A 21,098-nucleotide genomic window follows, 5' to 3' on the forward strand; every position below is an offset into this window, starting at 1 on the left:
GATGTCCATGTGTAGAGTCGTCTCTTGTGTGTTGGGAAAGAGTGTTTGTGGTGACCAGCTTGTTCTCTTGGCAGAACTCTATTAGCCTTTGCCCTGCTTTGTTTTGAACTCCAAGGCCAAACTTGCCAGTTGTTCCTTTTATCTCTTGACTCCCTACTTTAGCATTCCAATCCCCTATAATGAGAAGAACATCCTTCTTTGGTGTCATTTCTATAAGGTGTTGTAAGTCTTCATAGAATTGGTCAATTTCAGTTCAGTGGTTGGTGCATAAACTTGGATTACTGTGATGTTAAAAGGTCTGCCTTGGATTCGTATCGAGATCATTCTATCATTTTTGAGATTGCATCCCAGTACAGCTTTCGCCACTCTTTTTTTGACTATGAGGGCCACTCCATTTCTTTTATGGGTTTCTTGCCCACAGTAGTCATCTCATCTGTCCTCCCAGTTGAACGACGTGGCCCAGGGAGAGAGGGAAAAATAGTGGAAGTGAACAGCTGGCTTCGCAAATGGTGTAAACAGGAACGGTTTGGATTCTTAGATCACGGACTGCAGTTTCTTGAAGATGGACTTCTGGCAAGCGATGGGCTGCACCTCACAATGGTTGGGAGAAATGTTTTTGCCAAAAATCTCAGAAACCTCATCAGGAGGGCTTTAAACTGACTAATGTGGGGGAGGGAGACAGTGCTCCTGAAGGTAGGAGTCTATCAATTAATGAAGATGATCATCCAAATGTCATAGACCAAATGGAGCAAACAGCACGCAGACCTAGTGGTGGGAGGAAAAAATCCTTAAATAAGAGACACGGGGGAATGATTAATGGACTTCAATGTCTGTACACTAATGTGCAAAGCATGGGAAATAAACAAGATGAGCTTGAGCTCTTGGTACAGCAAACTAAATATGACATAATAGGCATCACTGAAACCTGGTGGGATAAGTCCCACGATTGGAATGTAATAATGGGGGGATACAATCTATTTCAGAGAAACAGACCAGACAAGAAAGGAGGAGGAGTGGCGTTATATGTCAGGGATCTGTATACCTGTGAAGAGATCCAGGATTTAGAACCTCAAAGCCAAAGTGAGAGCATTTGGGTCAAAATTAAGGGAGAGAAGAATAACAGAGACCTCATTGTGGGAGTTTACTATAGATCCCCAAGCCAAACGGAGGACATAGATGATGCCTTCCTGGGACAGATGGCCAAGCATGCAAAAGGAAGGGAGATAGTAGTAATGGGGGACTTCAATTACCCGGATATTTGTTGGATGTCAAACTCAGCCAAGAGCATAAGGTCAAACAGATTCCTCACTGGCCTTGCAGACAACTTCATTGTCCAGAAAGTGGGAGGAACAACAAGAGGAACAGCCATTTTAGATCTGGTCCTAACCAATGTTGATGACCTGGTTAGTGGGGTAGAAGTGGAAGGATCATTAGGCGCGAGTGATCATGCTCTTCTGAAGTTTACTATACAGCGGAAAGGAGCAGCCAAGCATACTAGGACTATGGGTATGTTTGTAGGGTATGTTCGTAGCAAAAGGAAGAACAAAGAAACAGTGGGGTCACTCAGAGGAGAAGATGGTGAAATGCAAACAGGGGACACAGAAAGGGCTGAACTCCTCAATGCCTTCTTTGCCTCAGTCTTCTCCGATAAAGAAAAGAATGCCCAACCTGAAGAATTTGGAGCAAATGATTCAGCAAAGGAAACACAGCCCAGAATAACTAAGGAGATAGTACAAGAATACTTGGCTAGTTTAGATAATAATAATAATAATAATAATAATAATAATAATAATAATAATAATAATAATAATAAATTTTATTTATATCCTGCCCTCCCCAGCCAAGCCGGGCTCAGGGCGGCTAACAACAATCAAATAAACAATCAAATAATAACACATTCTAAAAATATTTCATTATAAAAATTAGTTAAAATCAAATTGATGGCAACCGATTAAACAAAATTCTGTGCAGGTTGCCAGAGGAGGGAGTCAGGCTGCGCCCTGACCAAAGGCCTGGCGGAACAACTCTGTCTTGCAGGCCCTGCGGAAAGATGTCAGGTCCCGCAGGGCCCTGGTCTCATGAGGCAGAGCATTCCACCAGATTGGAGCCGCAGCCGAGAAGGCCCTGGCTCTAGTTGAGCCAGCCTAACCTCTCTGAGGCCTGGGACCTTGAGGATGTTATTATTTGCAGACCGTAGGTTCCTCTGTGGGGCATACCGGGAGAGGCGGTCCCGTAGGTACGAGGGTCCTAGGCCGTGTAGGGCTTTGAAGGTTAAAACCAGCACCTTAAACCTGATCCTGTACTCCACCGGGAGCCAGTGCAGCTGGTATAGTACCGGATGAATGTGATCTCGCAGCGAAGACCCCATAAGGAGTCTCGCCGCGGCATTCTGCACCCGCTGGAGTTTCTGGGTCAGTCTCAAGGGCAGCCCCACGTAGAGCGAGTTACAATAATCCAGTCTGGAGGTGACCGTCGCATGGATCACAGTGGCTAGGTCAGGGCGAGAGAGATAAGGGGCCAACTGCTTAGCTTGGCGGAGATGGAAAAATGCCGCCTTTGTTATAGCTGTAATCTGCGCCTCCATAGAGAGGGAGGTATCGAAGATTACACCCAAACTCTTAACGGACGGTGCTGGCACTAATTGCACCCTCGCAAGAGATGGGAGTTGCCCCCTCGATCCCATATCGTCCCGCCCCAGCCAGAGGACCTCTGTCTTCGAAGGATTTAACTTCAACCGGCTCCCACGTAGCCATCCAGCCACAGCTTCCAGACATCTGGTCAGTGTGTCTGGGGCCGAGTCAGGATGGCCATCCATCAACAGATAGTGTCAGGGGTTCAGGAGCAGAGACGCAGAGAAGGGAGGAGACAGAGAGCGAGGGGGAGGAATACGAAGGAAAGATGAGTGGGGATGACGACCCGAGATCACCGAGCCTGTCCAGTGAGTCCGAGGATTCCCAGAAGGGAGCGCCAGCGGACAGAGCAAGGGGGGAAAGCAGGGGGACACCCCAGGAAGAAGGGTCCAGAGAGGGATCAGAGAGCAGCAGTTGGAGATCGGGACCCACGTGCCCAGCCGGGAGCAGCGGGGAGAAAGGGGACCAGATATCGGGTTCCGGAGGCTTTCAGAAGGAGGGAGGGCATGAGTCAGGAGTAGTCACGCCCACCTCGGGGAGCGACGAAACGATCAAGAGGAAGGTAGAGAGTTGGGCGCGCGCGCCAAGTTCAAATGTAGCGGAAGCTGGCGCAGTAAGCAGCCCAGAGAGTGAGCCAGGTCCCAAAGCCCGCCGCAAGGAGGCGGAAGGGTCAGGGGGATCCGCGTCAGAAGAGAGTAGGAAAGAAGAGACCCCGGGGGGCAGAAGGACCCAGAGACGGAAGGAAAGGCGCAGGAGGTGGAGCAAGGCTAGGGTATTAAGCTGGTGTGCTAGAGGCGGAGACTCAGACGGGTCTTCGCCGGTCTGACCTAGAAGAAGTAGGGCTGCACATTGCAGTTTGGAAATGGAACCTGTAATCCAATAAAGACTCTTTTAACCGGAACGCTGGCTAACGTGGTCCTATGTGAGCTGGGACTGAGTGGCAGCCCTGACAGTAAGACCCGTCTCCATTAGCTTCGGACACCTGATACCTCGCAGCGGAGGCAGAAGCAGCGAGAGGAGGAAATTGGTGTTTGGGAGCAAGCTCACAACGGTTGGCAGAGATGACGGAAGCAGAGAAAATTTCAGCGCTGCAACAGGCAGTGACCCAATTGAACGCGGAGGTACAGGCATCCAAGAAAAGGGAGGAGGATGCGGCAGCCGCCTACAGAGATCTCCACGCCAGGTTTGAAGCATTGGTTAAGCATGGGCAGCCAGGACCCAGACCGGAGGGGGTTGGGTTGGCACGGAGAGCAGGAGGGCTTGTGGCTCACTTCGATGGGAATTTACAACAGTACCCCAATTTTCGAGCAGACGTAATGTGCGCACTGCAACTGCTGGCAAAAGACTTTAGAGATGAGGAAGAGAAAGTGGGGTTTATACTATCCCATTTGCATGGGGATGCTAAAGCGTGGCTACGCAATTTGTGGAGGGATAAAGATCCGGCGCTTCAGAGTGCAGATGCCTTTATCAAAGCGATGGATGCGTGCTTTTTATCTACCATTGACGTGGATCTTGCCCGACGGGAGATTCATGGACTGGAACAAGGGAGGGCGAGCGTACGGCAGTACCACGCCCGCTTTTTTGCGCTGGTCAGTGCCTTGGAATGGGACCGGGATTCGCCCCCAGTCAGAGACCTATTCTGGGAGGGTCTGAGCAGTGCTGTTAAAGACGAAATTGCGAGGGGGGAGAGGCCCCGGAGCACGCAGGAGGTGGTCCAAAGGGCGCTGACTGTGGGGGTGAGGCTGGAAGAACGTCCATGGTGCAGAGACGAAGGACGTGGAGGGCGCGAAGCAGCGAGAAGTTTCTCTTTCGTTCCCAGGGAAGCTGCGCGTGCGCAATCCACACCTCCGCCAGGAGGGGGAGTGGAACCTATGGAGGTGGGAGGCGCCAGGGCTCAGTCAGCTACCAGAGCCCCTGCACCGGCGGCAGTCAAGACTAAACCTCCTAGAGGGACCCGGAAGTGTTACATATGCGACAGCTCTCAACACTTGGCGAAAGAGTGTCCCCAGAGGAGCTCCAAGCACACTGCAGCCTCCGCAACGGTGAAAGCGGCCACGCAACACAGCGAACCCCAGCAGGGAAACGACGATGTCTGGCTGGAGACAGAGGCACTGGGGCCCAGCCAGACGCATCACTGAAGCAGTCCCCAGCGATCTTGCAACCCACGGACCCCCTCCCACCCAAACCAGTAGTGCAGCTCACAGCATCTCTCCAGCTACCCGATGGCGTCACTATCGAAGTGCCGCTTTCTGTGGATTCTGGAAGCAACGCAGACTTTATAGCGCAGGATTTTGTGGAGCAGCACGCTATACAGCTATTACCTGCCACTCTGCCCCTGCAAGTCGTCACAGTGGATGGCAGAGAGTTGCTGGGGGGGCAGGTGGTGAAGCAGACGCCGCCAATGGTGATGCGCCTTGGTAACCACATGGAAGTCATCAGTTTTAATGTCACCCGACTGTCGGACACACCCATTGTGTTGGGCATGAGTTGGCTGGACAGGCACAGTCCGACACTGGCTTGGTACCAGCGATAGCTGATCTTCGGCTCCTCTTACTGCGCAGAACACTGCATCCTGCCCAGACAGGAGGGAGAGGAGGAGGAATCACAACTGCAGTTGGGAACGTTGCAAGCAGTCCCCCACAAATACGCAGACTTTCTGGAGGTCTTCTGCGAGAAGGAGGCAGACAAGCTACCACCACACAGGCAATATGACTGCAAGATTGACCTCCTACCAGGGGCGACGCTACCGAAAGGGAAGCTGTATTCCATGTCTGAGGACGAACTACAGGAACTCAAACAGTTCATAGATCACAATTTGGAGCGCGGTTTCATCCGGGAGTCCAGGGCAGTAGGGGGCAGTCCTGTTTTCTTCGTGAAGAAGAAGGACACGCCCCAAAAAAGACTGGTGGTGGATTTTCGCCTCTTGAACAAGATGACCAAGCCCTCTGATTTCCCCATGCCCAGGATTGACGACCTACTGGCGACGGTGCGCAAGGGACGCGTGTTCACCAAGTTGGACCTGCGAGGGGCGTACAATCTCATCCGCATGAGGGAGGGCGATGAGTGGAAGACAGCCATGTTCACGCCTCTGGGCACCTACGAATACAGAGTGATGCCGTTTGGATTGCAAAACGGTTCTCACTGTTTTCAAGCTTTCATGCATCATGTGTTGGCGGGACTCCTCTACAAGAAGTGCGTCTGCTTTCTGGATGACATCCTGATATTCTCCGAATCGCAGCAAGCGCATGACCAAGACGTTCGGGAGGTGCTGGAGAGGTTGCAGCAGCATAGACTGTACGCCAAACTGGAGAAGTGCCAGTTCGACACGAAGGAGGTGGATTTCTTGGGTTACAAGTTGTCGGACAAGGGGCTAGCCATGGACAGCGCCAAGGTTCGCGCGGTGTTGGATTGGAAGAGCCCGCGCAACCGGAAGGAGGTCCAGCGGTTTGTCGGCTTCGCCAACTTCTATCGCAAGTTTATCAAGGGGTTCGCGATGCAGACGGCAGCTATTACGGACACGCTAAGCTCCAAGAAAAAGAAATTCATCTGGACGGAGCAGGCGGAGCAGTCCTTTCAGGCACTCAAGCGTCTCTTCGCGTCGGAAGAGCAACTGCTGCATATCGACCCCAGCAGACCGATGCGGGTAGAGACAGACGCGTCCGATAGAGCAGTGGGAGCTGTCCTGCTGCAGAGGGACCCACAGGGGGTCTGGAGGCCGGGAGCGTTCTACTCCAGAAAGCTCAGCAAGTCGGAGCAGAACTACACCATCTGGGACAGGGAGTTGCTTGCCATTCATGCAGCTTTCAAGGCGTGGAGACACTTCCTGATCGGCGCCAAGCACACGGTGCAGGTCTGCACGGACCACAAGAATCTGGAGCACTGGCGCACGGCGAAGTTCCTGAACCAGAGGCAGATACGTTGGGCGGAGTTCTTTGCTGACTTCGATTTCCGAATAGAGTACGTCCCAGGCGACACCAACATCATGGCGGATGCACTGTCCCGAAAACCGCAATACCTCGAAGAGGCGACGCCAGCGGCAGCCATGCACATCTTCGCGCCAACAGCGTGGGCGTGCGCTTCAGCCACAGTAGACCTGGATGCGGTGCGGCGGGCGTTGCAGGACGACTCATTCGCGCAGGCGAAGATGGCCGAGGTGCACAAGGGCACGGCGAAGAGCGACGAGTTCCAGATACGAGACGGCTTGCTCTTACGTAAAGGGGCCATCTACGTGCCGGGAGACGAACTTCGCGCCAAGGTACTGCAGCAGTTGCACGACGCACCCACGGCCGGGCACTTTGGCACAGAAAAAACGGTGGAATTAGTCGCAAGGGACTTTTGGTGGCCCAGACTGAGAGGGGAAGTCGCGGACTACGTCGCGAGGTGCGACACCTGCCAGAGGGCCAAACCGGTGCACAAACCACCGGCGGGACTGCTGGAACCGCTGCAAACGCCGTTTTAACCGTGGGAGAGGGTGGCCCTGGACTTTGTCACGGATCTACCCAGCTCGAGAGGCAAGACAGCTGTACTAGTGGTGGTGGACTTGTTCACCAAGATGGCACATTTCATACCGTGTGCGAAGGTGGCCACAGCAGAACAAACAGCCAAACTGTTCATAGATCACGTGTTCAAAGTGCACGGGCTGCCGCGGTCTATACTGTCCGACCGCGGCCGCCAGTTCATCTCGAATTTCTGGCAGAAGCTGATGGGCTTCCTGAACGTCAAGATCAACCTGACATCAGCGAGACACCCGCAGACCAACGGGCAAGCGGAGAGGGTCAATGCCATCATGCAGCAGTACCTGAGATGCTATGCCAATCAACAGCCTGCGACGTGGGTGGATTACCTGCCGCTCGCCGAGTTCGCCTACAACAACACGAAGCACGTGTCCACAGGGGTGACGCCGTTCTTCGCCAACAATGGGAGGAATCCCAGAACCTTCCCGGGACTGGACAGAGTGGGGGAAGGGGAACCGCAGACGGCGGACGCTTTCGCGTCTGAGTTGCAGGAGGTCCACGATCAACTCCGACGGCAGCTGGAGCTAGCGAAGCACGCATACAAGGTGCAAGCTGACAAGCACAGGCGGGTTGGCGAAGAGATACGAGTGGGAGACTGGGTCTGGTTGGCAGCCCACGCAGTGCCGACCAGATCGTTAGCCAAGAAGAAGTTGGGGCACAAGCAACTCGGTCCATACCAAGTCGAAGCGCAGATCAACCCAGTAGCTTTCAGGCTGGTGCTACCGGAGGGTTCCAGGATGCATCCGGTGTTCCACAGGTCGGTGCTCACTCCCTACAGGACACCTCACAGGTTCCAGGAACCAGGAACGGCACCGAGTCCGTCTCAGGAGCGGACGGAGGCGGGGAGATTGCCACAGCAGGACCCCATCAACGAAGTCACGGAGATTTTGGACTCCAGATGGGGGGAAGACGGAGTAGAATACCTCCTAGCCAGAGAGGGCACCCGGGCCAGTGCTAATAGCTGGGTGCCAGACTACGCTTTGGAGGAACCCCTGCTCAAGGACGAGTTTCATGCCCTTTTCCCACACAGACCCATGCCAGCAGGCTTCTTCGACGACTGGTTGTTCACGCCCACACTTTCCTCCAGCACGTTCCATGGCTTCGACTCGGACGGGGAGCCCGCACAGGGCACACGTTCCCCAGAGGGGTCACCGGAGGGTTCGGCGTCCGACACCTCGTATTGGTGGGACGATCGGCCAGAGGAGCAGTGGCGCCGGAGGTGGCTGGAGATGCCAGGTCAAGCGACCGACGCAGAGACTGACATGGACGTGTGCGGGGAGGATCTCGGTTTCGAGCACGGCGGCACTGAAATGGAGGCGGAGCAGCTCACCGTTGACGAACGCGAGGAGGAAGACTCGGAGGTCTTCAGTTGGCGGCCAGCGACGAGGAGCGAACTGTATCCGGCATTCACTCCTGTGATGATGGAGCACCCAGCAACCACCCTTGAAAGCGGGGAGGGGGGGAAGGGGGGCTTCGAGGGGGGATGGATGTCAGGGGTTCAGGAGCAGAGACGCAGAGAAGGGAGGAGACAGAGAGCGAGGGGGAGGAATACGAAGGAAAGATGAGTGGGGATGACGACCCGAGATCACCGAGCCTGTCCAGTGAGTCCGAGGATTCCCAGAAGGGAGCGCCAGCGGTCAGAGCAAGGGGGGAAAGCAGGGGGACACCCCAGGAAGAAGGGTCCAGAGAGGGATCAGAGAGCAGCAGTTGGAGATCGGGACCCACGTGCCCAGCCGGGAGCAGCGGGGAGAAAGGGGACCAGATATCGGGTTCCGGAGGCTTTCAGAAGGAGGGAGGGCATGAGTCAGGAGTAGTCACGCCCACCTCGGGGAGCGACGAAACGATCAAGAGGAAGGTAGAGAGTTGGGCGCGCGCGCCAAGTTCAAATGTAGCGGAAGCTGGCGCAGTAAGCAGCCCAGAGAGTGAGCCAGGTCCCAAAGCCCGCCGCAAGGAGGCGGAAGGGTCAGGGGGATCCGCGTCAGAAGAGAGTAGGAAAGAAGAGACCCCGGGGGGCAGAAGGACCCAGAGACGGAAGGAAAGGCGCAGGAGGTGGAGCAAGGCTAGGGTATTAAGCTGGTGTGCTAGAGGCGGAGACTCAGACGGGTCTTCGCCGGTCTGACCTAGAAGAAGTAGGGCTGCACATTGCAGTTTGGAAATGGAACCTGTAATCCAATAAAGACTCTTTTAACCGGAACGCTGGCTAACGTGGTCCTATGTGAGCTGGGACTGAGTGGCAGCCCTGACAGATAGAGTTGGGTGTCATCAGCATACTGATGGCAGCCCAGCCCAAAACTCCGGACAAGCTGGGCGAGGGGGCGCATAAAGATGTTAAAAAGCATCGGGGAGAGAATCGCACCCTGAGGCACTCCACACACCAAGGAGTGACGCGATGACAATTCCCCCCCAAGCGCCACCCTCTGTCCCCGATCAGAGAGAAACGAGATGTATTCAAGTCTCCAGGGTCAGATGAACTGCATCCAAGAGTATTAAAAGAACTGGCAGATGTGATCTCAGAACCACTGGCAGTCATCTTTGAGAATTCCTGGAGAACAGGCGAAGTCCCGGCAGACTGGAGGAGGGCAAATGTTGTCCCTATTTTCAAAAAGGGGAAAAGAGAGGACCCAAATAATTATCGCCCAGTCAGTCTGACATCAATACCAGGGAAGATTCTGGAGCAGATCATTAAGCAAACAGTCTGTGCGCACCTAGAAAGGAATGCTGTGATCACCAATAGTCAGCATGGATTTCTGAAAAATAAGTCATGTTAGACTAACCTGATCTCGTTTTTTGACAGAATTACAAGCCTGGTAGATGAAGGGAATGCAGTGGATGTAGCCTACCTTGATTTCAGCAAGGCATTTGACAAGGTGCCCCATGATCTTGTAAAGAAGCTGGTAAAATGCGGTCTTGACTATGCTACCACTCAGTGGATTTGTAACTGGCTGACTGACCGAACCCAAAGGGTGCTCATCAATGGTTCCTCTTCATCCTGGAGAAGAGTGACTAGTGGGGTGCCACAGGGTTCTGTCTTGGGCCCGGTCTTATTCAACATCTTTATCGACGACTTGGATGATGGACTCAAGGGCATCCTGATCAAATTTGCAGATGACCCCAAACTGGGAGGGGTGGCTAACACCCCAGAGGACAGGATCACACTTCAAAACGACCTTGACAGATTAGAGAACTGGGCAAAAACAAACAAGATGAATTTTAAAACACACGGCCAATCCCCAACACTAAAGGGATCCTAGACTTTTATCGGGTCCCATCCCCTGCAATTCAAGAATGTTTTGCCCCGCCTGGGACTCGAACCCACAACCCTGAGATTCGGAGTCTCGCCCCCCCCCTCTTCTCCTCCTGCCCCCAGGATCCCTCCCCCCACCCACCGGCCTCTCACCTCGCCCAGCAGGAGGCTGTCCCAGTTCTCGCTGGCGAAGGGCAGGATCTCGCGCTCAAAGTCAAAGTACTTCTTCTTGCAGCAGATGCTGAGGTGGTAGAGGACCAGGTGGGCTACGTCCTGTCAGTGTTTGTAGAAAGCAAAAAAAAGAAGGAAAGGGTTCTGACCTCCCTTTATCTTCTCAGACTCCTTGTCGGCACAAAAAGAGTCCACGGGAATATCCTTGCAGAGTTTTATTCTTAAAAGTCTTTGTGCAAAACATGACTGAATAACTATACACACCAGCACCAACCAACCCAAACACCAGCCACAGCCCAAACTAACATTTCTCACTTATATATACAACTTGGTTCAGACCGCTGAGTCATGCTGACCCAGCTTTATTCGCATTAAAGAAACAGCGGCCGTTTTAGCCGTGACACCCCTTCTGTTTCTTAAATGCGAAAAACCCCAACAGAAACAATACATTATATACATAAACCCAGTTTTGTCATCAATTCATTATGGCATGTTGCTGGCAAAGGCTTGGTAAACAAATCAGCAATATTATCTTGTGATTGACAGTACTCCAGTTTGATTACCCCATTCTGTACACAATCTCTCACATTCGCATGACGGATAGCAATATGTTTTGATGCGGATTTCATTATTTCCGAGCCCGCTAATGCAATGCACGATTGGCTATCTTCATACACTTGGATAGGCAAATCTACTTTACAATCTAGATCTTTTAGTATCTGTATAAACCACATGATTTCTTTGCATGCTAGCGACAGGCTCCCATATTCTGCCTCACAGGATGAGGTCGCAACAAATCCTTGTTTCTTTGACCTCCATCCAATTATGGAATTGGCAAACATCATAACCATTCCACTTGTAGATTTTCTAGTAGCTACACAGCTTCCCCAGTCCGCATCAACAAATACTTCTAGTTTTTCATCTTGTGTACTAGATATCTTTAAACATGCATTTAATGTCCCCTTTAGATATCTGATAAGCCTTTTCAAAGCACACCAATCGGCAGTACTGGGTTTAGATACACGTTGGCTCAGAACATTTGTAGCACATGCAATGTCTGGCCTTGACCACTGGCTTAAATACAACAGTGATCCTATTTTTGAGTGATACAATTCAGGCTGATCAAATTCATCATCACACAGTGTCTTTGGGAAATCTGGTGTCATGGGAGTCTGAACTGGCTTACAGTTTTCCATGCCAAACTGCTCTATTAAATGAAGAATTTTCTCTTTCTGACTCAATAGGAAGCTTCCATCAGCTTCCTGCCTTACTTCTACTCCCAAGTAATTGCTTACAGGCCCCAAGGCTTTAAGCTTAAACCTCTTTTCTAGTTGACTTGTGAGCTTCTGGATCTCATCTGTGGAACTCCCTGCCACAAGCAAATCATCAACAAAGACTAAGAGCATTAGATATTTGTTGCCTGTCCCCTTGGTGTACAGGCATGGATCAGCCACACTCCTTTTAAAACCAAGTTTTACAAGGGCTTCATTTAAACACTGGTTCCAACACCTTCCACTTTGTTTGAGACCATAAACAGCCTTTCTCAAACGCCAGACTGCACCATTCTCCTCTTCAAACCCAGGGGGTTGTCTCATTAACACTTCATGGTCTAAATTTGCATGCAGATATGCAGCATCAACATCAAAATGGTGCACTGCTAGTTGTCTTACAGCAGCAATGGAAAGCATTAAACGAAAAGTTTCACTCTTTACCGTGGGAGAAAACACTTCATCATAACTCTCCCCTTTAATCTGAGTGAACCCTCTGGCTACTAATCTGGCTCGAAAACGTGGTTCCCCAGATGCAAGGGTTTTCCTTTTGTAAACCCACTTGCATGTGACCACTCTGCCACCAGGTGGCGGCATTATGACCTCAAACACTTTGTTACGTTTAAAAGAGTCCATTTCTTCTTTCATAGCTTGTTCCCACAAAGCACGTTCCCCAGGGGGTAAGTCTAAGACTTCATTATAACTTTGTGGTTCCACACAACTCACATTGCATACTCTCACTCCTCCTAGGGTCAAACGCTGAGGAGGTACACCCTTGTTTGAACGCTGGGAGCGCTTAGGTACAACTACTTCTTCTTCCCCCCTTATCTCTGGCTCTTCTTCCTCTTCCTCTAGAGAAGTATTATCTATTGCCACATCTTTTGGGGAAATCTGTGCCTCCTCCTCATTCTGCTCCTGTGTTGCCAATGGCTGAGAAGAAGCCTCTTCTCTTACTTGCAGGGGCAGTAGGCAGTCAGGGTTGGCATGGATCGCAGTCCATCTGTCCTGGTCAGCGAAGTCTGCGCTTCGTGACAGAACCACGCGTCCTGGGCGTAAATTGAAACGCCACCCTTTGCCATAGGACTGATATCCCACAAACCGCAGTTTCTGTGCTCTAGCGCCCCCTTTCTGGCGCTGAGCTTTGGGGATATTTACATGTGCCCAAGAACCCCAATTATGGAGCATTGTCCACTCTGGTTCTTTCCCAAACAACACACAATATGGAATATCTTTTATAGAGCTAGACCAGGTTCTATTAATCAAAAAGTTCGCGGTCAGAAAAGCCTCGCCCCACAGCCTATGGTTGTGGCCCAATCCTGCATCCACTAGCAGGCAGTCCTTTACTGACTGTATCACAGCCCCACATCTTTCACACAGACCATTTTCAGCAGGGCTATAAGGGTTAGTCAAACGGTGAGTGATCCCCTTACGTCGCAACCATGTCCCAAATTGTTTGTTCAGAAATTCTCCGCCCCTATCTGTTTGCAGCTGCACAACAGGCCGAGCGAAGAGCTTTTCAGCTTGGGCAACCCATTCTCTGAATGTGGGGAAACACTCAGATTTCTGCTTTAACAAAAACAGCCAACTAAAACGTGATTTGTCATCTATTACCAGAAAAACATATCTGGCGCCCCCTTCAGTCTTCTGTGGAAAAGGGCCTATCACGTCACAATGGACAAGTTCTAAAACCTCTTTAGATACTCTGTCGCTTTTAGAAGCCACAGGCTTCCTCTTAGATTTGGCCATTTTACATACATTGCAATCTAGAAAACAGTTACAGCTATTTACTTTTAGGTTCTTGCACACCTTTTGCATCTCTGAAAGCACACGGAAATTGGCGTGACCCAGTTTTCTGTGCAGTTGATGTACACACCCCTTATGAACTGGCGAATTATCCTGAACCACCTGGGCTGCTTTAACAGGCTTGTCCTGCATTACATATAACCCATTTTCCAACTTTGCATGGCCACATACCTGAGTTCCATTCTTTATCAGACAGCCATCCTGCGTGAACTTAACACTATACCCTGCATTAATCAAACAGCTTACAGACAGTAAACAATAGTCCAAACTGCTGATAAACAGAGTCTCTGGTAGAGTAGTGTTCAAGCACTGCAGGAAACATGTTCCCTGGCCATCAATCTTGCTTCTACGACCATCAGCAAGATAAATTGAGTCTTTTCCATCAGCTGGCTTCTCCAGGGTCTTAAAGTCCTCCTGACTATTGCAGATAATCCTGCTGCTGCCAGAGTCCAGCAACCATGTTCCTCGAGGTATCTTTCTCTCCTCCCTAGAAAATGCAGACACAAACTGAGTAGAACGCGTGTTCTTCTTCCCTGAAGAGAACCCCTTCTGCTTACGTTTCTGCGTCGATTGCTGTCTCTGCTCCATGTCGTCTCCTGGAAGTCTTGCCCTGCATTGACGTTGGAGATGCCCGGGTTGGTTGCATCTATAGCATCTCCTCACCGCCATGGCCAAGTCCAAACCTTGGCGTTGCTCCATTGGCAGATTCTGCTGCTGGCCCCCTCGGCTGTAACTCCTCCGCTCTTGGAGTTCAGCCTGCCTATCTGACCTTCTTTCTGCTTCTTCGGTCAATCTGCCAACCACATACTCAAGGGTCAGATCTCGGGGACGCATACTCTCCATGCTGTTAATCACAGGCAACCAGCTTTCAGGCAAACTTGAAAGGATAATGTAGGTTTGGTCAGTCTCATCATAACGCTTACCTCTCTGCTGTAGTTGAAGAAACAGAGATTTCAGCATTTGAAGATGAGTTGCCAAACTCTCACCTTCCTTCATAACAGTCCTGAACAGCCTTCTGGTCAGAGAAATGATAGTTCCGGCAGTTTCTCTGACATGCATTGCCCTTAATAAATTCCAGCACTCAAATGCTGTGCTGGCATTTGCTACATGCAATAACTGAGAGTTTCTCAAACACAGCATAATTTGGGCACGGGCCCTTTCATCCAGCCGTTTTTTCTCAGCAGAGTCAGTTCTCAAAACCTCAGTTTCAACACAGTCCCATAGTCCATCTCTCCTTAACAACTGCTGCATTTTAATTGACCAACTCAGCCAGTTGCTTTCTGAGAGAAGTTCAAAAGGGATGCCTCCCCCAATATTTACAACTTGGGAAGACTGGAAATCTGCCATCTCTGCTGGTGCTTGCTGAGCCCCTTCTGTGGGGCCTCCAGCAATCTCTCCTGACTCTCTCTTTAGAGTCCAACTGGATGGTCCTGGCTGGCACTCACCGGCTTCTAGCTGCTGCCTCTGTTGACCCTCAAGTCCCGCCTGGCTCTGCAACTGGTGTAGCCGCTCTGTGAGTCGCCTGCTGTGGTCCTCTAGCAGTTCAAACTGTTCCAGTAGCTGACGCTGAGTGCTTTCCTGATCCTCAGATCCTAGCCGCTCCAGCGTCGCTGCAGACAGTTACAGCTTGCCACCAACTGCTCCAACGCACAGCCACTGTCTCCGTACACCACCAGGACTCACCAGCTCTTTGCTGAAATGCTGTTAGTCGTTTTGCACTCTGCACATGCTCAGAAACACTGGGCCCATAACCTGTCAGTGTTTGTAGAAAGCAAAAAAAAGAAGGAAAGGGTTCTGACCTCCCTTTATCTTCTCAGACTCCTTGTCGTCACAAAAAGAGTCCACGGGAATATCCTTGCAGAGTTTTATTCTTAAAAGTCTTTGTGCAAAACATGACTGAATAACTATACACACCAGCACCAACCAACCCAAACACCAGCCACAGCCCAAACTAACATTTCTCACTTATATATACAACTTGGTTCAGACCGCTGAGTCATGCTGACCCAGCTTTATTCGCATTAAAGAAACAGCGGCCGTTTTAGCCGTGACACGTCCACCCTGCGGGGGGGGGCAGGCGGGAATCCCTCAGCGCAGCCAGCGCAGCCCCCCACCCTCCCGGCCCCCCACTCCCGCCCGGTGCCTCCTGGCCCTTGAGGTGGCGGCTTCCTTCGCTCTGGCGCCAAAACCTCCTTCCCCCTTCTGCTCTCTCTTCGCTTTCCAGATCAGCTGCTGAATTCTGACCGACTTATTCTAAGTGTCCCAATTATCCCAAGCGGAGTATTAGGAAATCAAGTGAGAAGCAGGAAGCTGTTAATTAAAGGGCCCAAGTGGATCCGGATACACTCCAGATGTGGGGTTGTTGTTTTTTTAAGGACCCACCTTCCTTTGGCTCTCTTTAAGCTGCTTTTATATGGAATCACAGTTGGCAGGTACCCCGAGGGTCATCCAGTCCAGCCCCCCAAGATGCAGGGACGTCCTGCCCAACGGGGGCCCCGATCCCGTGACCGAGTCTGGGGCCAGGCCGCTGCATTGCTTTCTTGTGCTCATGCCCCCCTGCCGCCCCAAAGCGCCCCCTCACCATCTCAGGGGGAGACGCCGGACGCTCTCTGGGCCTCCCGTGCAGACGCAGCACTCAAAGACGTAGAACCTGCCGGGTGGAGCCGGGTGTGTGGGGGGTCAGTCACAAGATGCCCTCGCCCTCTGACCCCCACCCTCCCCCCCCCACCCAGGGCTGCCCCTCACCTGTCCCCGTAGAGCAGCGGCTTGCTGAGGCACTGGGTGCAGGCCTCGTGGAACCACTGGGCGCAGCCGCGGCACTGCAGCATCTTCAGGTTCCACCTGAGGCAGAGGGAGAGAGGGGGCCGGTCAGCTGAGCGCCCCCCTCCGGTTCCAGAGGCGCCCTCCCTCCTCCCCACAAGCCCCCCTCTTCCGGGGGGGGCAGACTCACTCTCCGGGGCCCCCGCAGTAGCAGTAGCACTGCTGGCGGTTGGCGAGGTGCTCAGCGTCCCACTCCAGGGTCTTCAGCTGGTAGGGCAGGACCAGTTTCATGCCCAGCATGGCCTTGGCGTAGGGCCCCTTCTTGAGGGCGCCGCCCCGCTGCAGAAGGAGGAAAGCCGTGGGGCAGAGTCAGTGCGCGGGGCTGGGACAGAGGACCTCGGGGGGGGGCAGAGGAGACCACACTTACCTTGGTGGCCACAGCAAAGACACACTGCCGGCACGTCCAGGCCCCATCGCTCTGCACCCGGGGCAGGTGGCATTCCTGGTGGTAGGCTGCGGGGGGGGGGAGAGGAAGGAGGGTCATCAGTGGGGCAGTGGGGGGGAGAACGGGGAACCAGGGGCAGCTTGTGGGGCTCCTTTGGCGGACTCACCGTGGCTGCATTTCTCACACCGCACCAGCCGGTTGTCTGGGCTCACGGCCTCCGAGTGGCACACGCAGCAGGACTGCTCCTCCCCAGGCACAGCCGCTAGGAGAAAAGGCAGGGGGGGGCGTGAGGGGCCAGTCCCCCCCCCAGGGCAGCTGGGTTCCTGCCCCAAGAGCCTCAGGAGCAAGATAGACTGCCTCTGGAGGTGGAGGCTCCATCGGGAGATAAGAAGTGTCTTCTGGATGGGATCCTCTGATCCAGCCCCCCCGCCTCACCCTGGGGAGCCAGGGAATGCCCCCCCCAAAAAAAGCGGCTTCCAGGAACCGGCCCTTCAGAACCACTGATATCTCGGCAGTGGGAGGGAGTTCCACAGGTGAACTCTGCACTGGGGTCATCCCTACAGAACAAGGCGGGGGGTGGGGGGGTGGGGAGCAGCCAGGCCTGCAGGGGGCGGAGACTGGGGGGGGGACCCCAAAGTGGGGGTGGTGGGGGTGGGGGGCTTCACTGCCCACTGACCTGGGTTGATGTCCTTCCAGAGCACGAGGAACTGGGAGTCGTCCTCAAACTGCACCAGGCACAACTTCCGGGTTGGCGCGATCGGGAAATGGCGGATTCCCTCCGAGCTCCGGAGGGAATCGGCTCAGCGGTGGATGGGTCTTTGCCGTGCCGGCGACACGGGGACCCTTAAAAACCGCAGGCGCGGAAGCCTGCGGACTGAAGACTCGGCGGGTGCCTTAAGCGCCCCCCCTGATTCGCAATGAGCCTTTTTAAAGGCTACGGAGGGGATACAGGGGACGGCGTGGCACTGAGAGTCGACCGCTACCGCCGCTGAGCGAAGCCGCGAGCCATAACTGGAGAGCGCTGACTTCCTTCCTTGAAATTCGGACTGAAAAAAGAACCCGTGAGTAATTTGGAACTGAACTTTAAAACTTTTACCTTTTGAATTTGAGACGACCGGGGGGTGTGCTAAAAGGAAGTCCCCACCCCCCCCCTTGCAGACGATCCAGAGCAACGAAATAAGAACTAAGCTGGAGTGCCTACCCTGTAAAGGGTGAGTTTTAAAAAGACAGTAACTTCCAAGATTTAGAAAGGTAAATTTGAGCAGGAGAGTGGAGTGTTGGAAGAGTCTTTGTTTTGTGGTAAACAACCCTCCCTCCCGGGCCCGGGAGCGACCTGCTTTGGAGCCTGTATAGAGGAGCAGAATTTGACAGCTGTCAAAAGCTGTCAAATGGACTATTAATAGTGAAAAAAATTGCTGTTTAAGACCTCTCCGGATTAAAAGGAGTTACAATTGAACTAAAATTTTGAGAAACAAAGAAACAATAATAGGACAGAGGATTGTTGGAGAAAAGGTTACTCAGTAACCAGATTCCCTCTAGGGGGAATTCTGTGGAATTACAATGGCTGTGGGTGGAAAGATACTGAGAGAAATCGAAAGAATGTTCTCACTGGTGGGAACCCTACAGGAGCAGACTACAGCTATGAGTAAACAATTGACGACCTTGGATTTGGAAACAAGTAGTTCTGCTGAAAGTAATGAGGGCCTGAGTGAGAAAGAACCCACAGCTGAATTTGAAACAATAAACAAAGAAGAGGAGAAGACAAAACAAGAAAGAGAACAAGTCATCTGGGAAAGTACTAACCAGAAGCTGACATCTGGAGAACACAAGCAAGGAGACTATCGGATTAAATCCACTCTAAGCCTACGAAAGATACAGAAGATGAAAGTGGAGGCCCTGGGACTTTATGGAATTCAGGAGCTCGAAATAAAGAAGTACAATTGGGGCCTCCACATAGACTTTGATTTTGACTATCAGCAAGACTTAGGCCTTGTGGAAATTCCTCAGCAGTTGTCTTTAAATATGGGAAGAGACTATGGACTGATTGGATTGATTGTTAAGGAAATCTTTCGAGACTCGATGACAGACAAAAAGGACTACCAACAAAACCGGCGGAGAGGGACTAAAAGAGAATTGAGAGCCTCGGATATCCGGAATCCAGGCTAAAAACTGTTAATTTGGACATGTCTCGGGAAAGGACGCAAAGCGGGGAGGGGAGGGAGGGAAGTATCAAATTTAAACAACACTCAAGACCAGGGGGTTTAGTATTAAGAAAATTATGTAAGAAAAAATGAGAAATCGAGGGAAGAGAATTGGGGTCCAACTTAGGGAAAATTTATTTTTGTTTTTTATAAAAGGACTAATATTAAGATGGAAGAAATGCCAACTTGCTGACATAAGTTTGGGAATAGGGATGCAGGGGAGGGGGCGGGGGGAAGTCAAGGACTAGGGTTAGAAAATAAGATTTTCGGGAACTATTCTTGTTCGTTGTTTTTTATGTTTGTTTTGGTGTGTTGTTTGTGTTTATATAAAATGTGAAAACCCAATAAAAATATTTAAAAAAAAAAAAAACAAACTGCACCAGGCACACCTGCCGGAGGGGGTCCACCTGCGGGGGGGGGCGGAGGGGGTGAGCAGAGACCCCCAGCCGGGGGGGGACGGGGGCGGACCCCCCTGCCCCCCCCCCCGAGGGGAGGGGCAGCCACTGACCTTCTTGATGGTGCCCAGGTAGAGGTCCAGCGCGCCAGGACATCCTGGCCCTCCCAGAAGCGGGGCCAGCCGGGCGAGGGGGGCGCCCCTCCGCTGCCGGCCGCCGGCCGCTTCCAGGGCCCCGAGGTCAGGCGGGCGCTGGTCCGGGTCAGGCGGGCCGAGGCGGGGGAGGGGCGGGGGGCGCCCCCTTGCCGGCTCCGCTCTGGGGGTCCCTCTCGCCGCGGGGGGGCGGGGGGTCTCAGGGGCGGCGGAGCGGGACCCTCGGCGGCTCCAGCCTCCCGCCGAGCGCCAGTGACGCAGCAGCCGGAGCGGGGGGCCGCCAGGGGGGATGCCGAGGGCCGGGCGGCCCAGCCCCCCCCCAGCGCCCCCACCCGGGCCCGCCACGCCCCCGCCGGGCTGGGGGGGGCAGCGGGGGAAAGACCGTGGCAGCGCCCGGGGGTCCCCCCAATGCCAGGACCCCCCGGCCCCCCTCCAAGGGGATCGCCCCGCTGCAGCGTCCCTGTGTGCCCCCCCCTGCCTCAGGCCCCCCCCCGATCCCCCTTCATGGGGGGGAGGGGAAAGGGGCCAGGGTCACTCGGGGTCCCCCCCTCCAGGCCCCGCCCCACCTGCGCAGAGGGGCAGGCGGGTGTTCAACGGGGGAAGCTGCTGCCCCGGTGGCCAAGGCGCGCTCCGCCGGCCTCCCCCGGGGGGCCCCTCCCGTTTGTTTATTGATCTCCCTAGACATTGATCTCTCTCCCCCTAGATCTCCCTGGCCCCGCCCCTCCGGCGCAGGCCCCGCCCCCGCCCGCCCCCCCGCCCGCTCCCTGCGCGCCGCGGCCGTTGCCAGGGAGGGGCGGGGCCGCCTGCGGCACGCGCGCGCGCGCACTCACGCTCGCCCTCCCGCCGACGCTCCTTCCGGCGGAGGCGGGCTCGCGGCGCGCGTGCGCAGTGCGTCCTCCGCTCGGGCCGTGCGCCAAGGAGGGACTTGGGGGCGGAGCCGTGGGCGTAAGACGAAGAGGGCGGGTCCGGCCCGCGCGACGGGCAGCGCGGATTGGTCTCCTCCTCTCGCCGCCTGGCCATTGGCTGCCGGGCGGCGCCGCGGAGGAGGACGGGAGCTGTCTGTTTAAATCGACGGCGTTTGGGTCGGAGAGGGAGACGGAGGGCGAGGCGGAGGAGCCGGAGGGGCGCCGGTGAGGCCTCGGGGCGCGGGCAGAGGGCAGAGGGGCCCCTTCCTCGGGCGGGAGGGAGGGGGGACCAGCCAAGCCCCAGCAGATCGGGGGGAGGCGGCCTGAGGCCCGCGGGCGGATCCGGCCCCCGTCGCCTTCTCCCTCCGGCCCGCGGAGGGCCCGGCAATCAGCGCCCTTGGACATGCGCAGAAGGTGTCCTTTCCTTGAAAAGGCATCTCTGGCTTCTTTGCGGGGCAGAGGAATTCGCTCTCTTCCCCCCCCTCCCCGTGTAGTCCGGCCCCCCCAGGGCCTGCGGGACAGCGGACCGGCCCCCTGCGGGAAAGGGTTGCTGCCTCCCGGCCCAGAGGCAGCCTATCTCGGTGCTGGGGGCCATTTGGACTAGCCGGGC

At 54.0% G+C, this 21,098-nt stretch overlaps 1 protein-coding gene across 1 annotated transcript in view; it reads right to left on the minus strand.

The window, feature by feature from the left end:
* The window catches only part of LOC308578152 (PHD finger protein 1-like), a gene marked incomplete at both ends in the record, with an annotated part of 56,621 nt that extends 36,018 nt beyond the window's left edge, over window positions 1-20,603 (minus strand). Inside the window, 10 exons of the mRNA XM_081178413.1 lie at window positions 10,542-10,629; window positions 16,212-16,280; window positions 16,376-16,471; window positions 16,581-16,729; window positions 16,818-16,903; window positions 17,002-17,097; window positions 17,512-17,618; window positions 19,412-19,443; window positions 19,545-19,654; window positions 20,414-20,603. Coding sequence (XP_081034539.1) covers window positions 10,542-10,629; window positions 16,212-16,280; window positions 16,376-16,471; window positions 16,581-16,729; window positions 16,818-16,903; window positions 17,002-17,097; window positions 17,512-17,618; window positions 19,412-19,443; window positions 19,545-19,654; window positions 20,414-20,603 — 1,023 coding nt within the window. The remainder of the gene's footprint in view (window positions 1-10,541; window positions 10,630-16,211; window positions 16,281-16,375; window positions 16,472-16,580; window positions 16,730-16,817; window positions 16,904-17,001; window positions 17,098-17,511; window positions 17,619-19,411; window positions 19,444-19,544; window positions 19,655-20,413) is intronic.
* Between the last annotated feature and the right edge of the window lie 495 nt (window positions 20,604-21,098).

Source organism: Podarcis bocagei (assembly GCF_964188305.1).
Source record: "Podarcis bocagei genome assembly, chromosome: W".
Classification (NCBI taxonomy): Eukaryota; Metazoa; Chordata; class Lepidosauria; order Squamata; family Lacertidae; genus Podarcis; species Podarcis bocagei.